The 24,146-nt window shown below is 43.3% G+C and overlaps 1 protein-coding gene across 1 annotated transcript; it reads right to left on the reverse strand.

Moving 5' to 3' along the window:
- Positions 1-1,265: 1,265 nt before the first annotated feature.
- Positions 1,266-21,621, reverse strand: KPNA7 (karyopherin subunit alpha 7). Its single transcript, XM_077140186.1, has 11 exons — positions 21,556-21,621; positions 19,723-19,851; positions 15,763-15,773; positions 14,588-14,665; positions 13,764-14,032; positions 11,885-11,967; positions 9,605-9,868; positions 7,733-7,966; positions 6,110-6,292; positions 2,557-2,703; positions 1,266-1,420 (listed from the first exon to the last, which is right to left on the reverse strand). The coding sequence occupies exons 1-11, from the start codon at positions 21,619-21,621 to the stop codon at positions 1,346-1,348; spliced, it is 1,539 nt and encodes a 512-aa protein (XP_076996301.1). The 3' UTR covers positions 1,266-1,345.
- Positions 21,622-24,146: the final 2,525 nt, after the last annotated feature.

A 24,146-nucleotide genomic window follows, 5' to 3' on the forward strand; every position in this document is an offset into this window, starting at 1 on the left:
ATGTATCTCCACCCATTCTAAGTGGGGCTTGATTAGTTTACTGGAATCTTTAAAAGAAGTAGTATTTTAGAGAAAGCTTCAGAAGGCCACAGAACCACAAAGCAGAGAGTCCACCAGCCAGCGACTTTAGGAGATGAAGAAGGAAAATGCCTCCCTGGGAGCTGGAGAGGAACCTAGCAGATGACGCCGTGTTCACCATGTGCCTCTCCAGATGAGAGAGAAATCCCGTGTCTGCCATGTGCCTTTCCACTTGAGAGAGAAACCAGGAACTTCGTTGGCTTCTTGAATCAAGGTATCTTTCCCTGGATGCCTTAGATTGGACATTGCTATAGACTTGCTTTGATTGGGACATTTTCATGGCCTTAGAACAGTAAACTTGTAACTGATTAAATTCCTCTTTTTTTTTAAAAAAAAAAAAAGCCATTCCATTTTTGGTATATTGTATTCTGGCAGCTAGCAAACTAGAACAACCAGGGTCAGCAATCTTTTTTTTTTTTTTTTTTTGCAAATGGCAAGAGAGTAAAAACTTTCAGCTTTGCAGCCGTAGGGTCTCTAGCTACTCAATTCTGACATTTTAGTACAAAATGGTATGATACAGAGATGATATATAAATGAGTGATCATGACTGTTCTCCAAAAGAACTTGATAAAACAGGCTGTGGGCCGAATTTGGCCCACAGATTGTGATTTGCTGACCTCCAAACCAGTGGCTTTCAAAGTGTGGGCTCTGGACCAGCAGCACCACTTGGAACGTCTTAGAGATGAGAGTTCTCAAGCCCTCTCTAGACCTACTGAATCAGAACCTCTGGGCATGGAGCCCGGTAATCCGGGATTTCACAAGCACTCCCTGAAATTCAGGTACACCCTCAAATTTGAGAACCACTGCCCTAAATCATACCCAAATCTTTTAGAAAGGATAAGAGGGATTTTTAGCTTCTAGGTAGATTCTCATCTTAAACTTGGTAGTCTCAGGATAGCCTTCTTCCCTCTAGCAATTAGTTAAGCCTTAAGACCATCCCTATGGCAACAAGAACCAGTGACATACCATCCATTAAGTCGAAGTTTGTCTAGATATCCAGAATATTCTATGCTGTCTTGAAGATGTTATCTTACATTAAGATCCTTGGAGGTAATCACCAAACCAAGTGTTCTTCAGAGACGAATTCCACGTGGCTTTAAGATACACTCGTTCAACTCAAGTTCTGATGGAGATGAAAATCTCGGAAAATTTTATTAACATTAAGTATTAAAAGCTTTACACTGTGATATGCGAAGACACTAGGCGAGATGCTTCCTAAAGAAGTTATCCTTTAGGGTTTGGTTGTTGGTTTACAAACTGTGAAGGTTCAGGCTTTTTTTGTTATAAGCTTGAAGAAATCAGGCTCGTGGTCCAGGTCAGGGAGAATGATACCATCTTCTTCCTTCAAAGGAGAAGAGACACTTATTTCTCCGGGCTCCTCAGCACGGATGGCCACACAACTGACTCCTTAACCTCATTTATAGATTAGAATTTGCTCTGCGTCTGCTTTGAGCCTCCCCTCAGACCTGGGATTGAAGAAGGGAAGTGTTGGAGCACTTACTTCTCAGGCTGGACCCAAAATACAGTTTTGAAACAGAGAACACTATTCTTACAATGAATAACAATGTAGCTGTTGCTTCTAGACCAGAAGTCCTTACTGAGTTCCCCTTTAAAGGTTGCTTCTCCTACTTATCAGGGTTTCAGTGGAGCCTTTGGCCCAGGAGATGTTAATTCCTGTTCCAGGTCTCCTCTGCTTTGAGAGCCTCCTCTTGGTCCCAAACCTGCCTCCAATTAGCAGCAACCTATGTGTTATGTGGTTCTGGATTTCACTAACGATTCAAGTTTGACTCCTATCAGAAGCATCACCCCAAAACCACTAGCCTCATGTTTAACCTCGCCACTCAAGAACTCTGAGCTCATCTTCCTCATGAAAATCATCTAAAACTGTCTGGTCACTATCTCCTGCTTCTGTAGAAAAGAGTAAAGCCTTTGGTAGAGCTCATTCCCAACCAAACACTGTCTTCTGGAAAGAGATCACACATAGTAAGTGGCAAAATGTCACCGACGCTGAAGCTGCCTTTGTACTTTTTTGGTTTAAAAAATAAAAGTTACCTTGGCATCCTATTCTCCTCCCTCCAAACTGCCTCTACCAAAAGAGAGGGGGGGGAGAGGGAGGGGAAGGGGAAGGGGTGGGGAGGGGGAGAGGGGGAGAGGGGGAGAGGGGGAGAGGGGGAGAGGGGGAGAGGGGGAGAGGGGGAGAGGGGGAGAGGGGGACAGAGGGAGAGAGGAAAAAGTGAAATTCTAAACCAGAGGCAGCAAGATGAGTTCCTTTGGGATGAGCAGAGTTCCTGGGTGCCAGGTTACTCGAAGGCAGCCTTTACAACGTGGAGAGGAGAGAAACCCAGACCTGCGTTGGGAGGACACCATTATGAGAAGCCACCTGTCTGTTCACCTGCCTCCTGGTAGCAGCACAAACACAGGCCAGGTGAGGGACCTCAAAGAGGTATGGACACTCCTTGACACCATAAGGTCACTCACCTCAAAAAAGTGGTTCTCGATAATCCTCAAAGATGTTTGGGCAATCTGAGGGTTTTCATGAAGTTGTAAAGCCTCAATTTTATCCAACCCACCAAGTTCTTCTATCAGAAGACATAGTTTCTCCTTCTCGGAAACTTTATCTGCCGCCTGTGAGAACAGTAAGTGAAGGTGAGATTCTGGGCAGGAAATCTCACGAGGTAAAACCTCTGCCAGCCCAAAAGGGAGCTGCATGGCAGTGGAAAGCATCTGCTGTTTCACCAGTAGAACTTGATCCAGGATAGTTTGGCAGAAGGGGCAGTCGCAGTTTCACTTTTCCCAGATCTCTTTTGAGTTACATGAACTTCCTCTCATTTCCGCTATTTATGTGATATATAGTTTGGTTTATTTTCATGGATAAAATTCAATATTTCTAGGTATCAGCTTAGGTGGCATGTTTTCTTTTGCTGAATGTACAGCTGATTCTCTTTGCGGGAGTATGTTCTACAAAGTTACAACTATCACTGAATTAACAAATACCGAACTATTGCTCCTAAAGGGAAATACAGGGTTAGGTTCCTGCAAGCTTCTGGGCACAGCATTTTCATCAGCCAAACAATGCAAAATCTTATTTAATATATGTTTCTGTTGACACTTTGTTAATTCAGTAACTCTGAGCTCAAGACCTACATAAAATTGGAGGCCATTTTAAACAGCAAAATCATCAACAAAAAGCACAAAAATGAAAAAAAAAAAAACACGTGGCACTAAATAGTGAAAAGGACATCTGTTTACAGTAGGAGAGCTGAAACAAGATGCAGAGTGTTTGCTTTCTTTGACTTAAGCTGGGTGACTCAAAGTTTTCACCACTCTGCACATCTACAAATGACTGTAGAAGCTCCCTGGATATTAACGTGGGTTAGTTTTAGTGAGTAGGTGAGTTGACAAATAATGAGGTCCAGACTACTGTCCATATGGTATCCTATTACTATTAGTAACTAGCTCCTTCTAATTAATGGAAATTATTTTTAAATGCAGTTGAAAAGAATGTTACATGAATGCTATGTAAACATAGCAACTCTGGTTGTACACTCCCAGGAAAAGCCTTAAGAGGGAGGAGATGCTTAGTAACACACCACAGGAAACAATGAAACACGGGACAAATAACGCTGGTCATTGGATTAATCGTCTAGGGCCACACATTTAAACATGTTTACTTATACTCTGGGAGAGGTATGCAAACCTAGAGAAACGGATGTGGTTTAGATAAGGGCTTGGAATAATTCAGGCTATTGGGGGGGGGGAGATAAGCCGATAATTGCTATAGTATAAGTATACGACGATAAACTGTAATGGGCTTAAGCTATAGAAGATTTGCAGAGAGAGTGGGAAGGTGGCACAGCACTAACACACATTCTCAATGAATGGTGCATTGCCGGGATCGATCATTGGAGAAAGCATTCCCACTGGAAGGAATAGCATGCCCAAAGTTCTGAAGGAATCAACATGCTGTACATTATGAGAAGAGGGAGTAGTTCAATTAAACAACGTATGTGAGGAAAGCCGAGAAAGATAAAGAAAGTGCTTTGGTGTCATGTTTTCCTGAAGGGCCATGGCTTCTATTTTATGAGCGATAATAAAACCCTCTATGGATCAAATTAAACATTCCTGAAGCCACAGCATCTACCTGATGAGACTGGCATGTATATTTAAGCCTTGATGCCCTCCAATCCCATAAAATGATTTATGGGCTTGGGCTAAAGAAAATGAAGAACCAGAATCTTCCATCAGCTTCCAAAAGAAACTGGTAACTGGGGGCTGACCATAAAATAAAAGGCATTTAGAGCCCTGAAGAAGGATTTTGGACTTCGGCAGAAAAGAAAATGGCCTAAAAGTGATTTTACGGAAACTTAGCAGTGCTCTGCTGCCTGGGTGAAAACTTCTTCTGTTGTACTTTCATCTTTCTAGCTCCCTCTGTCCCATGTGCCTCTGATTCTGGGGTCTTATACTGGTCCATTGGATGTGATTTGCCTGACTCTCCCCAGACACAATTTCAAGTGTTTACTTCAAATCAAACTGATGAATATGGCATTATATTTCTATAGCCACCAGTGTGCTTTCATAAATTTATGTTCAACTTTGTCCATTAGCTTCTGAGTCTCTACTTTTTACCTGAATTTGCTCTTGGTGTCTAATTGGGCTGTCTCAAGTCTGGACTTGACTCAGGTTGGTTCTTTCCCAGATAGTTACTTGAAAAGAAAGTGGGCTTTTTAAGAGGAATTGCCTGGGGTTACTTTGAAACCTTCCAAATGGGTCCGTTACAAATCAAATGAATAGAGCCAGCTTCTAAGATGATCATCTTATAATGATTTTCACCTCCCAGTAATTGTACCTCCATCTTGCACCCTCCTGTATTGAATAGGGCTAACCTGTGCAACCGAAAGGATATTGTTGAAATGGCAGAGTGTGACCTCTGAGGAGAGTTCACGAGAGACTTTGTGGCTTCCCACCTTGCTTTCTTGGATGAGCTTCCATGCCGTGAGGACACTTGAGCAGCTCTTGTGTGAGGTCCACACGGTGAGAATAACTTGTCAGCTCTGTGAGGGAGCCACCTGGAAAGCTGATCTTCCAGTCCCAGCCAACATTTTGACTAAGCCTTGAGAGAACCTGAGCTAGAACCATCCACCTAAGCTGCCCCCAGATTCCTAACCCTAGACCACTGTTGTGAGAAGATGTTTGCTTTAAGCCACTGAGGGGGCAATTTGTTATGTGGCAGTAGATAACCAATACAAATAATACATAAATATTGATTTAACTTTGTTCTATTTCAGAAATAAGGCTTTTTTAGAATTCTGATGCAATGCTTTATAGTCTACTTTCCATTGTAAAAATTACTTTAGTCTGGCCCCTCAAAATCTATCCCTGCTAACTTCTCACTGCTCCTAGCATATGTTTTAGCCTACTAAACCACATGGCTCACTGAAAATCCTCCCCCACCACCACTTTGATTATTCCATTGTTCTCTCTGTCTCACTCAGAATAAACATCAAAGTTCTCACAGGCCCTATGTGACCTGGTTGCTAGCTTCCTTGAACCTTATCTCCCACCAATTTCCATCCCTTTACTCTACTGTGGCTACACCCCCTTCTGGCTATTCCTTTTGTCCAGAATACTTCTCTCTCAATATCCACCTGACTCACTCACTTCTTTCAGCTCTTTGTTCAAATGCTCCTTCTCAGAGCAGCTTCCCCTGACCATTGGACACGATGGAAACGTCCCTTTCCCCACCCCAACCCATCAGTAACTCTCCTTTATCCTTAACTTCCTACCTGATGTGTCTGTTCCCCATCAGCTCATACCTAAGCTCCAGTAGTACTAGGAACTTTGGCATATCATGTCCTGAACATCTGAAATCCTGCCTGGTGCAGATGCCCATTTGAGAAATGAATTTGATAGTTGCTTTTATTATCCATGGGATGTATAGAGGGGAAGGCTCCTAAGGTTTTAGAACCAAATTAAATGTCTTAATCAAACATAGGGAATGTTATTAGAAACTGACCTGTCCAGAACAGCTCACCTGGAGGATATAAGAGATGACATCAAGGATGATGAGAACAATTTTGGCATCTTGGATGGTGAGCAGATTCACCAACGGCTCCAAGACTCCAGAGTGGACAAGCTGGATCAACTGGTCTCTAGTCCCACCAGTTGTGAAGTTAGCCACTATCCACACAGCCTCTTTCTGGACTTTAAATTCTCCCTGCAGAAAGGGAACATTTACATTCCTTACAGATCCCAAAGAACATAAATACAGTGCCACCAATTTGGTCCAGTTTTTAGGTGTGCTTTTGACTGCCAGGACTTGACATGCAATTCATGTAGAACATGGTGGCCACTTGCCTCTAGGTCATGGCAGAAGACAGCTTCTTTGAGAAGCCAAGAATCAGGGTGGTGGACTGGAATGGGATCTTACGGGGAGATTCTAAGGTCAAATAGACTCATTTCCCTAAGTCAAGCTATAGGGAAAAAAGTGGAACCAACATAAACCAATCCAGGTAGATTTGGAATTCTATGTTATAGAGTCCTTTGTCTACATTTTTAGTCTTTCTGATCCAGGGAAATCTCTGGACAGGAAGCTCCATAGCTACAAAGTTGGACACACAAACGTGATCTAGAAGAACCAGCCAAGAAGTGGCAGAGTGAGTCCCTTGCATTTATAAAGGATGCCTTATCCAGAGATATGGGAGTACTTCATTGTGGATCCTTCCACCCCAGGGCAGGCAAAGGAATTATTTCCACTTTAATGCCTAGGGAAGATCATGACCTCAGCTTAAAATGAAAATGGGACAAAAACACTTTATGACTCCAAGGAAATTATAGCTCCAAAGGCACTGCCTTGAAAGATTCCTCTTTGATTTCTACGTGAATGTTTCCTATTGGAGGCTATTCAAACCCACAGTACAGAGCAGGATAGGATGCATCTAATGGATCAGAAGATGCTGCAGTGCGAGTTACACACCTGGCCTTTCCCATAAGCGTAGCGTTTCATACCTGCGGCTTACCTGGGAACCCACCAGCCAACCTGAGAGCAGCAACACCGCCCAGTACCTTGTCCTCCCCATCTTACTCCACCTGCCTCCTCACTCCCCACCCCAGGTAACCACCACCATTTGTTTCACATATAGATTGAGTTAAACATAGCTCATTCATTAAAAGCAGGCAGAAGGAAACACCGATGTTAGCAGTTGCTTCTGGGAAAGAAGCGGGAGTCAGGAGAAAGGAGAAAGCTTTGTCTCTATTTTTTTAATTTGAGTTTTTGTATTTGTATTATCACTTTAATCAATTTAATTTGCACAGCAAAAAGTTACTTTTCTTTAGCGTATGGCATCACTATAACCTGATGTTCTCTCCCCCTAGATAATAATAAAAAATAAACTCCTCCATCATTTGGGGCAGGTACATAGTGAGATGGCTCATTCTTTTAACACCACACAGAGACAAGCCAATATTTGCCAGTTTGAGATTTTTCTGCTTGGTTGAGCTGCGGACTCACCTTTGCGCTGACCAGTGCCTATTTGGGCTCCCAAGTTCTTAATGGGCTCTCCAAAGTACAAGGAAAGGACTGGGAAACTCCCATTTCGGAGCTTCGTTGTGATCCCTATGGGTATGCTTGTTGACCAGTGAGTTGGAAGCCACTTACGTTTTTCAGCAGAGCCACCAGTGATGGCAGCGTGCCATATGCAATCAGCTGCTGGATGTGCTGGGAAGGCCCCGCGGCCACGTTGCTCAGCGCCCAGGCCGCCTCCTTCTGGATGGAAGACCGGGGGTGCTCCAGCAGCAGGGGCAGCACGCTCAGCAAGCCCGCGTCGATGGCCACCTGGGTCTGATAATCTGTTCCCGTGACGATGTTGCCCACGGTGCGGAGAGAAGGGGTCTGAAAGAGCAAGGCTAGATGTCTAACTAAACACCGCAGCCTGATCACCGTGCCAGCTTACCGGCAAGCTCGAGCAGAAGAGCAAGTAAGGGATGCCACTCTCAAAGAAATGATGTCCTTTTCGTATCCTTGCATGGGGAAAAATGGTAAATTGTTACAGTGTTTAGCATGCAATAAGCCCTACTGAATTTGTATTTAGCCTGTGTCAAGCTTCTATCATATATTTAGAGGCAGGCCTCATCTTATTGCACTTATTGCATGTTGCTTTGTTGCACATCTCAGATAGTGCATTTTTGTTTGTTTTTTTACAGATTACAAGTTTGTGGCAACCCTGCATTGAGCAAGTCTATTGGTGCCACATTACCAAAGGTATGCTCTGATTTCGTGTCTCTGGGTCATGTTTTAATTAAGGTGTATATGTTGTGGTTTTTTTTAGACATGATATTGTAAACTCAATAGGCTACAGTAGAGTATAAACATAATTTTTATATGCACAGGAAAGCAAAAAATTCGTGTGACTTGCTTTATTGTAACCTTCGCTTTATTGCCATGGTCTTGGAACCAAACCCACAATATCTGTAACTGAAGCTAATGAGAGCCCAGTGGCATTTCTTGGCAGGTTCACGAACCTCTGCACAATAACTCTGAAGGTCTCCAGGATGGGTCTACAACTGGGCTAAGATAACAACTGTATTAGGAGCTCTAATGCAGATTTATTTCAGTTTCTCTGCACTGCAAGCTTGCAGCCCTGCATAGTCCATCAGCAGTTCTAGAGTTTCCCTAGCATATTATGCCATGTACCTGGTACTCAACTGAGAGATAGAAGCAGGGCTATCGGCCAATAACAGCCTTGCCAGGGCAGCTCCAGTTGGGCCCCAGATCCTGGGATAAGCAGCTTCTTGTAGATACACTCTTCACACTTTCTACGCCCTCCAGTCATCTCTAAACCAGCCTTGACCTTTGAGGAATTCTACTCCCACCTCTAGAGAGATGATCAGTAAATCTTCACAACATGCCATATCAGACATTGAAACCAAAGGGGGCAGACTAGAGGCACCTTAAATGTAATACATCCATGATTCCAAGCAGTATAATATGTGAGCAACATTTGTTTAGTTTAATAGCAAAGTGCTCAATATTCATTCGCTTTTCATTTCTATTTGGAGTAATCTAAAAGAACAAACCGGGGAGGTGATAAGAGGAAACGTCCTTTTATACTTGTGCAAGAAATTCAAATGTTACACTGAGCTTACCTTAGATAGACAGATAGACCGACAGACAGAAAATCTCCTGTAGCAGCCAGTTTGCTCAAGTCTACATGTACTAGGTGGAGAGATTATAAGAAATTTTCCATTTGTTAGGTGGAGAGATTATAAGAAACTTTCCATTTGATGATTTTCTGTCTTTTCTAATGCTCAGATTAAGAAAAAGCCAGTTGCTTAACACCCACCAGGATCTTAGATCAAAACAGATTCCTATCTTTGGCTAAAGGATGGCGAAGATCAATGCAATGGTTAAAAGGAAAGGATAAGAGCTGACCTTGGAAGACCTGTGGGTGGGATGTGCTAAAATGAATGACTCACAGACTCAAGTTTCGAGGCCCTTAGAGACAGCGATGGGACCCAGGATGACTTTTACCAAGACACTGAGTTCTGAGCTTCTCATCAGCTGGACCAGCCTGGGCAGGACACCTGTGTCAACCACTTGGCTGATGCGCTCATTGCAGCCATCGGTGAGGTAGGACAGGGCCCAGCAGGTGTCCGAGAGAATCTCGATGTCCTGGTGCTGCAAGAGGTACAGGAGCACAGGCAGCATTTGCTTCACCGCTTTAGGACAAGGGTACGGGTTCTTGTTTCGGCACAGGTTGGACAAGGTCCACGTGATGTTTCGCAGAAACGTGATCTGTAATGAGAAGACGGCATCCAGCAGCTAGTGGCAAAGGAGACAAGATGCAAATGCCAGTGTGTCCTTGCCACTTTGATCAATATTATTGACTAGCACGAAGGAACCATAGCTTTTGAGCTTCAAAAAGGAATTTGTTCTAGGTGGTGATGCATATCAAGGTCACAGAACATTCAATTTCATACTCAAGGGTTACATGGATATAATTCTTCAAAATGTCCTTCCCCATTCTACTCAACTTAATGATCTAATTTCAGTTTTCATTGAGAAGATAAAGATCAAGCAGATTAACTTGGTTTTCCCCAACAATCTGTGAGTCTACCGGTACATCATAGCCACATTTTTATGCAAGGATTGGTCTTTGCTACCTTCCTCTGGATCCCATCCCTTCTTGCCTTTAAAGACTTGATGCCCAGGATCACCCTTCTCCCCTGGATCCCTCCCACCAGCACAGAAACTGTCTGGGACCTTCAACATAGACAAATGCTTCCCTCTGCCCTTCTCTAGTTTCCACCCCACTTCCATTTCTCAGAGCCACCCTCAGGAAGGGATCTCTATTTACCACCTACGCAGCCTCTCATTTATTCTTCAACCCATTCTAGCCTGGTCTCTGCTCCTACTTTGCAAATCAGCTCCTTCCAAGTCACTAAATCCAATGGCTGCTTTGTAGTTCTAAAGATACTGTCCCTCTCAGCTGTATCTCATAGCCAGCCGTTCCCTTTTGAAAAAGCTTCCCTTGGTATTTATAATACCAAAGTTCTGGTTTTCTATTGCTGAATGGGCCTTTCCTTCTCAGTGTTCTTGGCAGTCTCTGCCTGTCATCTGAATATTCGAGTTCCTGGGACTTGGTCCCAAGCACCCCCTCCCCCATCCCAAACACATACTTTAGATCAGGGGTTAGTAAACTTTTATCCGTAAAAAGCCATACAGTAAATATTTTTAGCTTGGCAGATTGTAGTCTCTGTTGTGACCAATTAACTCTGCCACTGCAGCACAAAAACAGCCACAGACCTGTATAAACAAATGGGCATGACTGTGTTCCAATAAAACTTTATTTTCTAAAAAAGTGGCTGGCCAGATTATGTTTGCTGACTCCTGCTCTACCTGATCCTGCCAAAAGCGTGACGATGTAAAAGCACAATCTTCTAGGCCTGCACATCTATTAACCTGACACTGCTGCCATGATGTCCCTAACTCACTTCGACTTCACATCTACAACTAAAGCACCAATTCCTTCTTCCCTCCATCTTCCCCATTTCTACAATAGGACAATCATCTAAACAACTTAACCCAAAACCCAGGGAGCATCCTTACTTCTTTCTACTTCTCTACCATGTCTAATTAATCACCACCTCTGGTCAATCTGCTTTGGTCAGACCACACCACCTCCTGGCTTGAAGTCCTCCAAAGGCTTTCCAGCACCACCAGGATGACATCTAAACCACTTGCCCTACTTTCTTTCTTACACCATTATCTGTTTGCAAACTCACTTGTTCATGCTTGCCTTTTCTAGTTCAACCACGTCAGGTGTTTTCCTATCCTGAAGACTTTGCATATGTTCCCTCAGCTTTGAAAGCTCCCTCCTCTTTATTTTTGTTCAAGGCAAATGCAGAACCCAAGCTTAATTCCTAATCCAAGGAATCCTCTATAATTGCCATATCGACCAACTTGGTCTCTAAGCTTCAAGTCAACTCTAGAGTTATCACTCATGAACAAAACTAGTGAGACTTTACATCTGTACCCCTTGAATGGAGAGCTTAATCACCTGCTTTTGCAGGATGGTAAGCTAAGAGAAACTTTAGTGGTCCTCTCCCAATGTTCCAAAGGAAAGTTCAGCACTTCTGACCCCTAAGAACAAATTTGTTTAGCCAAAATATCACTGGCCTTGTTCATGACTCCTGTCTAAGGGCCAAGCAGCAGCCACATGACCTAGCATTGATTTGGAACTACTTCTCCAAGTTTCCCAGCCTTGTGAATGTTTTACCTGACTAGGTTTTCTAGTTTAAAGATACTCACTGGTACAGTTGATGAAACCAGGCACAGCAGATGCGGGATGGCATTGCTTGAGATAACGATGTCTCTGAACTCTGGGCCATCACCTATAAATAAATCAGAAGGTGACACTCAAAAAGGGAACAATGATGCTTATATATATATATATATATATTATTTTTCACAATAAAAAATAAATTTAAAAAAAGGAACTAAGAGAATCCAGAGTGGGTGACTAATTAAAAAACAAACAACACACACACACACACACACACACACACAAAATCTACTCTAAGGATGAGAGGCCCAGACTCATTCCTAGGCTCCATCCTGGATCCCCAAGGCACCAGTCAGCTGGTCAGGCCTGAGGTTAAAAGCAGGCACCACCCAGCAGCAGCTGTTATCCACTGAGGCTGTGAACCCAAGTAGCATGCTCCAAATGCTGGCTGCATTTCATGGCGTGTATCTTGGGAAGATGAAGGCTGCCACAGACCAAGTTGTCTTTCCGGAAGACTCTGACATGGAACAGTAACTTCCAAATGAAACTTGGAACAAAGTCTGAGAGATAGATGAGTGTTGGTGATCAGCTGTCTGCTACGTTGGCTCGATAAACCATTTTAGACTCTGGAAATCTCCATTCGTATTCTTCATCCACCAGCTGAGGCAATGATAACATGACATTGCCCAAGTCTTATGTGTTTCCTAGTGAACCACGCAAAATGGGAGACAGGAACTGTCTGTAATAGGTGCTTCATTACTGCAAGCATTTTAAAGGCAGACTTATTTTGTATTCTGTGCCTGCTAATTCCAATATCTGAAGTCCTTAGAGAGCTCATCATATTGTTTGTTTCTGCTGACTCAGGCGTGGTGGGGTGTTTCTCTGCTAAACCTGAAATCACGACTACTTGGCTGGTCTTCATTTATCAAAATCCTGAGGGGCCCAATTGAGTTTCTTTCCCCAGAGTCTCTACTTCAGCCACAAATCCCAGAGCTTCCAACCCTACAGTACTAACTCTCCAGCTTGTGCTTTTCCCAGTCGTGCAGGGAATATTGAAGCGAGCCTCAAAACCAGGAGGGCAGACTTATGATTGAGTTTCCTCATTTTCTTTGTCTAGTCTGTTGGCAATTTTCACTGGTGGTATGGTCCTTTTAGGGTCCTGGGTTGCACAGGGGTCTGACACAATCCCCTATGCTGCATGGATCAAAACTTTCCATGTTGTCCTGAGGCTGTGTAGAACCCAGTAATGACAGATGTCCCTGGGCAGCCTGGAGCTGCCGCAGGCACTGCGTCACCCTACTTTCAGCTCCATTGCTTGGCTTCTGAACTCAGCTCTGAATTTTTACAAAGCTTGGTGTACCTTTCCCAGCATTTCTAGATACTTATACTGGGAGGGCGTCTTAATTTTTTAGGCCTGCTGTAACAGAACAGCACAAAGTCGTGGCTTAAAACAATAGAAAATCTGAAATTGAGATGTCAGATGGGTCCTTCTTCCTCTGAAGTCTATAGGGGAGAATCTGTTCTGTGCCTCTGTCCTGGCTCCTGGCAGTGACTGGCCATCCTTGGTGTCTCCTGCTTGGGCATAGCTTAATCCCTGCCTGTGCTGTCACATGACCATTTTCTCTCTGGGTCTGTGTGTCCAAATCTCCTTTTCTTATAAAAACATCAGTCATATTGAATTAAGGATCCATCCTTCTCCATTATGACCTCATTTTAACTTAATTCCATTTGCAGTGACCCTATTTCCCTATAAGGTTACATTCACAGGTACTGGGGCTTAGGAGTTCAACACACCTTTTTGGGAGATACAAGTCAACCAATATTGAGTCTACCATACTACCCAAAGAGCTCCCGCAGCCCGCTGCTGACCTGGCCCCCACCCCGGGGAGGGGCGTGGAGGCTCACCTGCTATATTACCCAGAGCCCACACGGCCTGTTCGCACACAGTCACGTGGGGGGAAGACAGGAGCTCCACCAAGGGCTGGATGGCTCCTCCTTGCACAACAGCTCGGGTCTGCTCTGATGTCCCCGAAGCAATGTTGGTCAGAGCCCAGGCTGCCTCGAACTGCAAGCAGGGATGAAGTGAGGACTTCAGGAACTCCACCAGCCGGGGAATGAGCCCTGCTTCAATGATCAACTTTAGAGGGGGGTTCCTTTCCCGGGACAGCATTTTCCTACACAGTGAGAGGGAGGAGGGGGGAGGAGGGGGGAGGAGGGGGGAGGAGGGGGGAGGAGGGGGGAGGAGGGGGGAGGAGGGGGGAGGAGGGGGGAGGAGGGGGGAGGAGGGGGGAGGAGGGGGGAGGAGGGGGTGGAGGAGAAAAAACAATCATGTAAAGGCAGGTATTAAAAACCTCCTTGACAGCTGTTATTGGCATTCCTAACTAACAAGTGAGACAAACGGCTGGGCCAGAGCTACTTAATATCCTAGAGTTCAGCCTGTAGCACTTTGCAGTGATAAAGCAACATTTTTTCCCTAGAGGTATTATCTATGAACAGAGGTTCCCGTAGAGGCCAATTTAAATCGAGCAATTCATCTCTGACAACACATTGAATATTTTAAGTTGCCCTCAAGGACAGTGTAGAGTAGAAATTGTGTCTCATGTCTGGATTGACTAGCCTCGTCTTGTATTTTGTGGGCGTTCTGCCACTGCCAAGAAACTAAATAAGCTACCAGAGAAGCTCCTGCCTACTATAAACCAGCAAACAGCAGAAATCTAGTTGGGCAATACCTGGCTGCCTGGGTAGCCTGGAAACATAGTTCTGGATCCGGGTTGTTCACGCCATTGATTATTTCATCCAAGGTAAGGCTGGCCTGCAAGGAGACATACATTCAAATGAGTCCCTCTGCCAGAAGGAATCATGAAGGAAATTTTTATCATATATACGTTACTAGAATAAAAACATAAAAAAGTAACCATAGGTCTATACAACACAAGGAGTGAAAGCCAATGTAAACTATGCACTATAGTCAATACACATTGTTTCATCAATTGTAACAAAGGTACCACATGCATGCAAAATGTTAAAAAAAAATCAATTGTAGCAAAGGTACGACTCATGCAAAGCATTAATAATAGGGAAAACTAAGAGTGAGGGGAGGATTATGGGAACTCTGTACTTCCTGCATGAGTTTTCTGTAAATTTATAACTGCTGTAATTTAAAAAGCTTAATTAAATTTTTGGAAATAGCCATGAAGGTCTAGTTTAGCCACCCACCTGATGAGAGCAGGCTGGCTTGAAGAGCATGCCCTCTCCTGTATTCTGGTCTGTATTAGGGGAAGCAAGTGCATGAGTTGTCTCACAGGACCCAGGGAACTGAGGGAGGGGTAGTTTCCATCATCACTTGGACCCCTGCCATCTTTTTAAAGGCATACAGTTAAAAACATGCTAATGATGTCAGTGGAAATTTCAGAGGAAGGGACTCTAGAACTTTTCTCTTCCATAAAGGCAATGAAACAAATTGAAAAAAAAAAATACCTAAGTCCACTTTTTCAGACCTCTGCAAATTAGCCAAGGGCTTGAAGTAATTTGGTGTAATCAAGTTGGGAAGTGTTTATTCCAGAAAAATGGCCAAATCTTGGTAAGAACAGTGAATTCTGTTGCGCTTTAACTTGCTCCATTCCCATGCACTCTCTCTAGCTCCACAATAGCTTTGGAAAACCAACTGCCCACAATCTGTGAAACTGTGGAAAACTGGCCTGGCAGCCACTAGAGGATCAGAACAGTGTTAGAGCTCCTTCAAAGTCTCATTCCCAGAGAACTGTCATTATTTAATCTGTCTGGTGGGTCCCTAGAAGACTCCAGGTGTGAGGCTGTCTTTATTTTACCTGACTTGGAGCTCACCTAGTACAGAAAAGCCTTTCCACTGTTTGTTTGTTTTAATAATCAAAGGAAATTGCTCAACTTCACAGCTGCCTGAGGCAGCAGATAATGGGGCAAACAATACATTAACCAAAAATCTTAGAAGGAAAAACTGGGAAATGAGATGTTCAAAATCTCTGACATTTCTGAGACTCTAGAAGGCCCTATCCAGACATAAGGCTATCTACCTGTTCATGAAAGACCTGAGAAGGCCCTAAGCTTTAACCTCTGACTGACCCTGAGGCTCTGTAGAAGTAGGAAGTGAAGGCTAAGGCAGAGTTGGAAGCTGTCCAGCTGAGTGTTGCAGACATATCCCCAAAAGTGCACAGAGCCCTTGATAAAGACTGGGAGATTTTTTTGTTCCAGATGTTTAAGGAAATCTCTGCCCAACCATTAGCTGACCACTAAGCTAACTGAGTAGAGAGTCCAGTAGCTTCACACAAAGAATACAGTCTGTACAGAATTAGTTCAGAAGTCACACACAAAAAAAGAATAAAATATAAATAGCAACAAGCCCCGGGGAGAGGGAAGAATCGATTCCCGAGTTTCTGCATTATTAAAAATACTAATTTACTGACATTTAAAAATTAGATTGTATTATTTAAATGTCCAGTTTTCAACAACAACAACATGAGTCACAGAGGTTACCAGGATATGGAGAGAAGGGGAAAGGAATAGTATATGTCTAGTGGAAATGGAATGTCTGTCAATAAAAAAATTTTTAATGGGGCATGCAAAGAAACAAGAAAATATGGTCCATACAAAGGAGGGAAAAAAGCAAGCAATAAAAACCTCCCCAAAGTGGCCAGACATTGGATTTACTATTTAAAAGATATTCAAAGAGCAAAAGGAAACCATATCTAAAGAACTAAAGGAAAGCATGAGAATGAGTGCTCATCAAAAAAAGAATATCAATAAAGAGACAGAAATTATGAAAAGAACCCAAATTAGAAGTTCTAGTGCTGAAAATTACAATCAATGAAATGAAAAATTCACTGCAATGGCTCAAGAGCAGATTTGAAAAGGTAGAATAAAGAATCATTGAACTTGAAGATAAGTCCTTGAGACTGTCCAATTTGTGGAAGATAGAGAAAGAAAAATGAAGATGAAAATGAATGGAAAACATAGGCATAAATCTTTCTGCACTAGGATAGGCAAACTTAGATATGATACCTAAAGTACAAGGAACCAAAGAAATCAGATGTTTGTCTTTTTCAAAATTAAAAACTTTTAGGCTGGGCCACAGTGGCTCAGCAGGCAGGAATGCTTGCCTGCGATGCCAGAGGACCCGGGTTTGATTCCTGGTGCCTGTCCATGTTAAAAAAATTTTTTTTTAATTTAAAAAAATTAAAAACTTTTGTGCTTCAAAGGACATGATCAAGAAAGTGTTAAGACAACCTACAGAATGGAAGGAAATATTTGCAAATCATACCTACTAAGGGTATAGTAACCAGAATTTATATATATATAAAATGGTTACAACTGAACAATTAAAAAAAGAAAACTTACTTACTTGTAAAGATGAGTAAAGGACTTGAATAGATTTCTCCAAAGGAGTTTTACAAATTTTCAAGAATTGAAAAGACACTCATCATTACTAGTTATTAGAATACTCAAATAAAAACTTCAACAACAAAAAAAGACCCACCATGAGATCCTTCACACCCACTAGATGGCCATCATCAGAAAATGGATAGTAATAATTGTTAATAAAGGTGAGGAAAAATTAGAATCCTCATATATTGCTTATAGGAATGTCAAAATGGTGCAGCTACTTTGAAAAACAATTTGTTATCTTAGAAATTACCACAAGTGTTAAACCAATACAAACTTATTCTCTTACAACCTAGAGGTAAGAAGTTTGTAAGGCTGGTCCCCTCTGAAAGCTGAGAGGAAAATCCCTTTCCTTGCCTTTTTCAGCTTCTGGTCGCCACCCATATTCCTTGAATTGGGGTTCCTTCCTCCATCTTCAAAGTGCATCCCTCCAATCTCTATTTCCATTATCATATCACCTTCTCCTCTGACCCCTCCTTCATCTTCCTTAAAAGGACCACCCAGAGTAATCCCCATCTGAAGATCATTAACCTTTCGTTAATGAACCTGCAATTCCCTTCCATCAAAAGGTAACATTCACCCATTCTATACATTAGGGTATGTTCCCTTTTTAGAAACCATTATTCATCTTACCTTGGGCAATTCCAAAAAGTTAAACCATATGACCCAGCAAGTCCATTCCTCAGTATACTGCCAAGAGGACTGAAAACATATGTCCACACAAAAACTTGTACACAGATGTTCACAGCAGCATTACTCATTGTTGCCAAGAAGTGGGGCGGGGGGTGGGGGTGAGTCATCAGCCCAACTGATGAATGGATAAACAAAATGTAGTATATCCTCAGAATGGAATATTAGTCAGTCATAAAAAGGAATGAAGTTCTGATACATGTTACAAGGTGGATGAAACTTGAAAACATTACACTATACAAAAGAAGCCAAATTACAAGTTCACATATTATATGATTCCATTCACATGAAATGTCCAGAATAGGCAAACTCATAGAGAGAAAAAGCAGATTAGTGGTTGCCCAGGAATGGTGACAAGGAGAAATGAGAGTGATTACTTAAAGGGTATGGGGTTTCCTTTTGGGGTGATGAATACATTCTTCAATTAGATAGTGGTGACGGTGGTATGACTTTGTAAATATACTAAAAACCACCAACTGTATACTTTAAAACTGTGAATTTTGTGGTAGTGTGAATTATATCTCAACTTTGAAGAAAGAACAAACTAACGTAGTTTTAAAAGGAAAACAACCTTTTTGAGTTTTGTTTCATAGTTTTATCTTCCTTGGAGGGGAAAATAAGACAAATGCAAAGAAAGGTAACTACAAGATAGCTGGAAGTTTAACTAGAGATAAGGCTCAGAATCTTACAGCGATTCAGAGAACAACTGATCAGTTTCATTTGATAAGGGTAATACATTCTTGAATCCTCTTGGCAAAATTTAACTCCTTTTCCTAAGCCCAGCAGAGTATAAGTATGTGCACAGATAGTTAAGATAGGACATTGACAGTGGTGTACTGTAGGAGACATGGAGATACAGCGTTATTAGAACTCAAGAAGGGAAACATCCTGCTCATGGTATTCTGGAAAGGAGTTATGAAAATAGGTTTGGCCTTCAAGTCAACCCAGGATTCGCCTTCAGTGAAGCTCGGATAGATGGAGAATAGAGGACAGAGGACTTTTTAGGTCCAGTGACAAGATACTTCAACTGAGAAATAATCTTCATAAACTCCCACTTCCAGACCTCCCAGGCTTAGGGATGGCAAGTGAGTTCTCAATTACAAATGGCACTGTCTCTATTCCCTATTAGGACATAAATCCTGTGGACTCATAGCCCAGGAATGCTGATTCTTTGTCTTCTGAAAGAGCAGTTTAGCTCCAGTCATGATCTCTCCACTCCTTTCCTTAAAGACCAAATATCAAAGCTTGCATTAAACATTTTCTCAACATTGTGGCAGTTTGGAACTGTATGCACCCCAGAAAAACATGTTCTTAAACTTACATCCATTCCTGTGAGTGTGAACCCATTGTAAGTAGGACCTTTCGATGAGGTCACCTCAATCGGGATGGGTCTTACTGGTGTCCTTTACAAGTAGAATGAAATTCAGACAGAGAGAAAGAAAGCCACAGAACCCAGAAGAGAAGGGAGAGATTAGGTGATGCCACCATATAACACAATAAGGGTGAAGGATCACCAGCAGGAATCCCCACAATGCCATCGTCTTTGGGAAGAAAGCATTGCCTTGATGACGCCTTGACTTGGACTTTTTCCCAGCCTTAAACAGTGAGTAAATAAGTCACCATTGTTTAACCCACCCCATCTCGTGGTATTTGCTTGAGCAGCCTAAGAAATGAAAACAAACATTTCCAAGCCAGAGAAACTTGCTAAGGACTTATGTTGCCTGCCACCATTCTAAATAGCATGCGCGTTCTGACGCACCCCTTTGGTGGGTTTCTCAGAAGGTGGGTCAGGGGATAGATCAGAGATGTTCCTTCTCTTTAAGGCTTGCTCGTCCTTCTTGGCCTTCCGCAGCTCCAGACTGACTGCCATCCGCTGCTGCCGCCTCACCTGGAAGGAAAGGAAAGACTTAGGGTCCTTAGAACTGGGGAGTCAGGTGTTAGCATGCTTAATTCTTAGAACATGCTTCAAAGCATGTGATCTCATTTTTGCAGAAGATACAGCCTAGAAGAGTTAGGACTCCACAGCTAATAAAATGTCTCAGTTCTGTGAACCTCCTCCGCTGTCTCCTACCAGGCCACATCCAGAAATAGTCAATCTGCCTTCCGAATGAAAGGAAGAACCCATTACGAGCCAGGATTCTCAGCTTTAGAGGCATCTGCACAAAGCATTCCATTGCCCTGAATCCCATCTCCACCGATGCCTAACAGGTTTTCAAGAGCGTGGCTGCTTCCTGGGCAGGCCTGGACTTTCCAACTGCTGGGGGAGAGATGGCGCTGGGACTATTAAGGGAACTCCCATGCCCCAAACGCTCCTGACCATTCTCCTTACAGCAGCCTCACTCCATAGGTCGTTCAAGCCTTGTGCCAGTCTCAGGAGTTTTACTTGGACACCTGAGCAAGGGAGTTTAAAATCCAAAACCTTTTCTCCTTATATCAGTCGACAATTAGTAAACTTTATGGCAGTGGAACCCTTGGAAAGTGACCTAGGCTTTCTGAATAGATGGGTTTTGGGTTGCAGACTTTTCTTTAAGTACTCATCATAAGGAAGTGAATTTGTATTAGCTACTTCTGGTTCCTTAAACAAGCTATGGAAGCTATTTAATTCTTGCCTAAAAACGGGGACATCATGGCATTATATAACAAGGCAGGATCACCTTTGAGGCCCACCGAGTCAGTTATATACTCCCCATACTAAATGAGCCCTCACTGTGGAGGGTTTTGTACCTTTGGCTTCTCCCTTCTCATCTGGCTGGCCCTTCCCACTGCCCTCCACACAGAGGAGCCAATTCCTTTGTCCTCATTTGTTTCCTGTAATCTGCGCTGGTCTAGGGAAGCCACACAGCCCAGCTTGTTGGATTGGATCGCTGTAAGAACCACTTGGTTTCAGATGATGTCCTAACTGGGCTGTCGTGACCTCGTGCTTCCCTTCATTCTCAACTGCATTTCAGATTCCCAAGATAAGGCCAGTATTATTGCCCAAGCCACATAGATGTAGGACACAGAGCTGGAGCTAAGAAACTGAGACCACATGAAAGTTAGCCACTCACATGCAGTGCAGGCTCCCAGGAAGACTCCACACTCACCCCTACAACAAGAACAGGTTGGGTTCTAAGGACTGAGTCTTATTTCTGCAAGGCTGTATCATGCTTGTCTGCCATATCAGTGTCCCCAACACTTCAGCTCCCTGGTCAGCCTCCGTCGGCATGAGTAGCTATAGTCAAGCATCCATAAACCAGGCACTTCCAAGTAGTATCCAACTTCCAGGGGGCAGATATCTCTACTTTATAGATGAAGAACCCAAAGCTCTGAGGCTATATAGTTTCAAGATCACATGAGGACCTTGATTAGAGTCCACAGTTGTCAGACTCCTATGCCCCCTCTTTTCTTTCTACCTACCCTTACTATTTCATTGCAAAAGTTCTAAACATACAGAGAAGTTGAAATTATGCCATGACCACCTATGTACCAATCTACCCTGAACATTTTGCTATATTTGTTTTATCATTCACCCATCTTATTTTTGATGCATTTCAACTGTGTGCTTTTTACTGCACTAGTTCTTGAAAGAATGAGGTAGTTGCTTCATACTCACAGATGCATCTTTGCCTCGGTACTTAAATTTCCTTAGCCTCTCTTCTGGAGCTTCTAAAGCAGGCATATTGACTGGAAGAAGTAAGTCACCTATAGGGTGGGACAGTTACAAAGAGATTTTCAGCAGCCAGTGTGTGGATTACTCCGTTAAAGCTCTCCAGGCTCTAAGCCCTTAAGGGGCTCACAGCGGTTTGGAGAGAAGACTCGGGAAGTCAGCCTCTGTGGGCATCACTGAAACTGCTCAGTAGGCAGTGAGAACTGGGGGTGCTCATTGGGGTCTAGCCCTGGGCTGCATTCGGAGGGGAAGCCTGTCAGAGGCAGTTTGACTTGAACTGGTCCTTCAACAGCTAGGGCTGCCCTGGAAGGAGCACAGAGAGCCCTGTCCAAGGAGTCTGCACAGAAGATGAGTGGAAGAGTGAGGAACCCTACCAGGCTGCAGTAAGCAGATGGCCCTTTCCTCCCACACCCAACCCACTGGGACACTTGGTCACAACAGCCTCAAACAGACTGAGTCCTTCTAATTTTTTGGTAGACTGCCTCTACCCTGGGCTAAGCCGCCATCGTCTTGTGCCTACCCTTCCGCAATCGCCTCCTGACTGGTATCCCAGCTTCTCCCGTTGCTTTATCCCACTTATTCCAACCCCTTCTCTACCCAGCAGCCATGTAATATACTTTTAAATCATGGTAACATATATGTAACACAAAACTTCTCATTTTAACCACTTTTAAGTATACATTTTACTGGTATTAATTCTATTCACCACCATCCACGACCAAGACTTTTTCATGATCCCAAACAGAACTCTATGTGATCTCTTAAGGAAGAATAAAAATCTGATCCTATAATTTCCCTGCTTGAAATCCGCCTATCAACTACCCTTTGAGCTTAGAGGAGAGTTCAAACTTCCTAGCTCCAGCCCTCCTCATCTCCAGCAACTCTTTCCTTGATCCACTGTGCTCTAGACACCCCAGGCTTTCTGGTGTCAAGTATACAAAGCTCATCTCTTCTCTGGGCCTCTGAATGAGTTGTTCCTACTTTAGGAGATGTTCTCCTCAAATTCCTGCATAGTTGGCTCCTTACCATGAAGTCTCAGATTAAGCATCACTTCTTTAAAACTTCTAAAAAAAATCTAGGTATCTTCCCAGTAAGACCCTTTCCTTCCTTCACAGCTTTTACCACCACCGATAGTTTCTTTTCTGTCCCTCTGCTTCTCCCTACTCCCAGTGACAATGTGACCAGGTACATTTCCTCAGCCCTTTCAGAGCACGTTCCATGTAGGAGGTGCTCAAAGATTTGCTGAATGAGGGTAGTGGGTGATAAGGCTGTAAAGGGGGTTGGCCCTTAGTTAGAAGAGGCCGTTGAAATCAAGCCAAGGTTGAACTTTCCATAAGGCAGCAGGAAATGGCATGTTTTACAAGCGCACAATGAATATCTGTCTGTCTCCGAGTGTATGGGATGGTTTAGATGATGTGATAGAAAGGAGAAAACTGGATAGAGATGTCCAATACACTCTTTGTGAGTGGATAACATCTGGAAGTAAGAGAGAGAGCTAATCTGGTGGCAAAGACTAATTTATACACATACATCTGGATGACACAGTGTAGATAACTTGGAGAAGTCCATTAGTGTGTTTAGACCCAAGACCGACCTCTTAAGTAGAGAGATGAATGCTGTGTGAACAGGAGAACAAGGATTGGGTCTTGGTGACACTCACCAGCAAGGCACCAGGAGAAAGAACGGAGGTTGAGATACAACAACAGGATAACAGTGTCAGAGGCATTACCTGTGTCAGTAGCAACCAGTCCAGGGACCAATCCCTGAACCAAAGGGCTGCCAGCCTGCTGCGGCAAGACTGGAGCTGCAAGAGAACACATCACCTGAGCCTCAAAGCTGAGGCAGACCACCAGCATTTCATCCTGACGATGTCACCTGCTTTAACGCTTTGGTCTCCTAGGGAGTTTGGGCAGGAAGAGCCCATCATTTGTCTGCAAAATCTGAGAATGGGAAATGTATATTTTTTCCTGGAATGGAAGGATCTCCCCTCTTCCCTCCCAAACACAACCCTATCTCAAGCCGGAGAGTTGGAGAGGGGTTCAGAGACTCACGTCAACCAGCGTCCATACAAATGTAGAGTACTGTAAGGTCCTAAATGACACCCTAAGTCCTTCATTTACTACCTGAATTTACCAAAAGGAGCAGGTCAGAGAAGTTTGCTTAAGACAATTTCAAGCTTTAGATCATTCAAGTTGGAAGTAGCTTTGCTCTCGGCAACACATCAGAGCCCTGGCGTCCAGAAGGGAAGAGGACTCTGTTGCCAACAATCTCAGCACTGGAAGCTCAAAGCCAGAGAATAACGACATTCTATTCTTTCGATCACATAAGTGACTGCAAATTTTGTCCCAGGAGGAGGAAAGTGGTTGCTTTTCATGACTTATAAGGAAAATAATTGACTTTGGTCATAACAGCTTTCAAAGCACCATCTCCAATCGAGTTTTCCAGTTGTAATAACCAATGTCAAGAGGACCCACAGCTGAAATCCAGATATTTGAGGTTAAATGAGAAGCTTTGTTCTAGATCTCAAAGAGTGAAAA

This window comes from Tamandua tetradactyla, chromosome 23, assembly GCF_023851605.1.
Source record: "Tamandua tetradactyla isolate mTamTet1 chromosome 23, mTamTet1.pri, whole genome shotgun sequence".
NCBI lineage: Eukaryota > Metazoa > Chordata > Mammalia > Pilosa > Myrmecophagidae > Tamandua > Tamandua tetradactyla.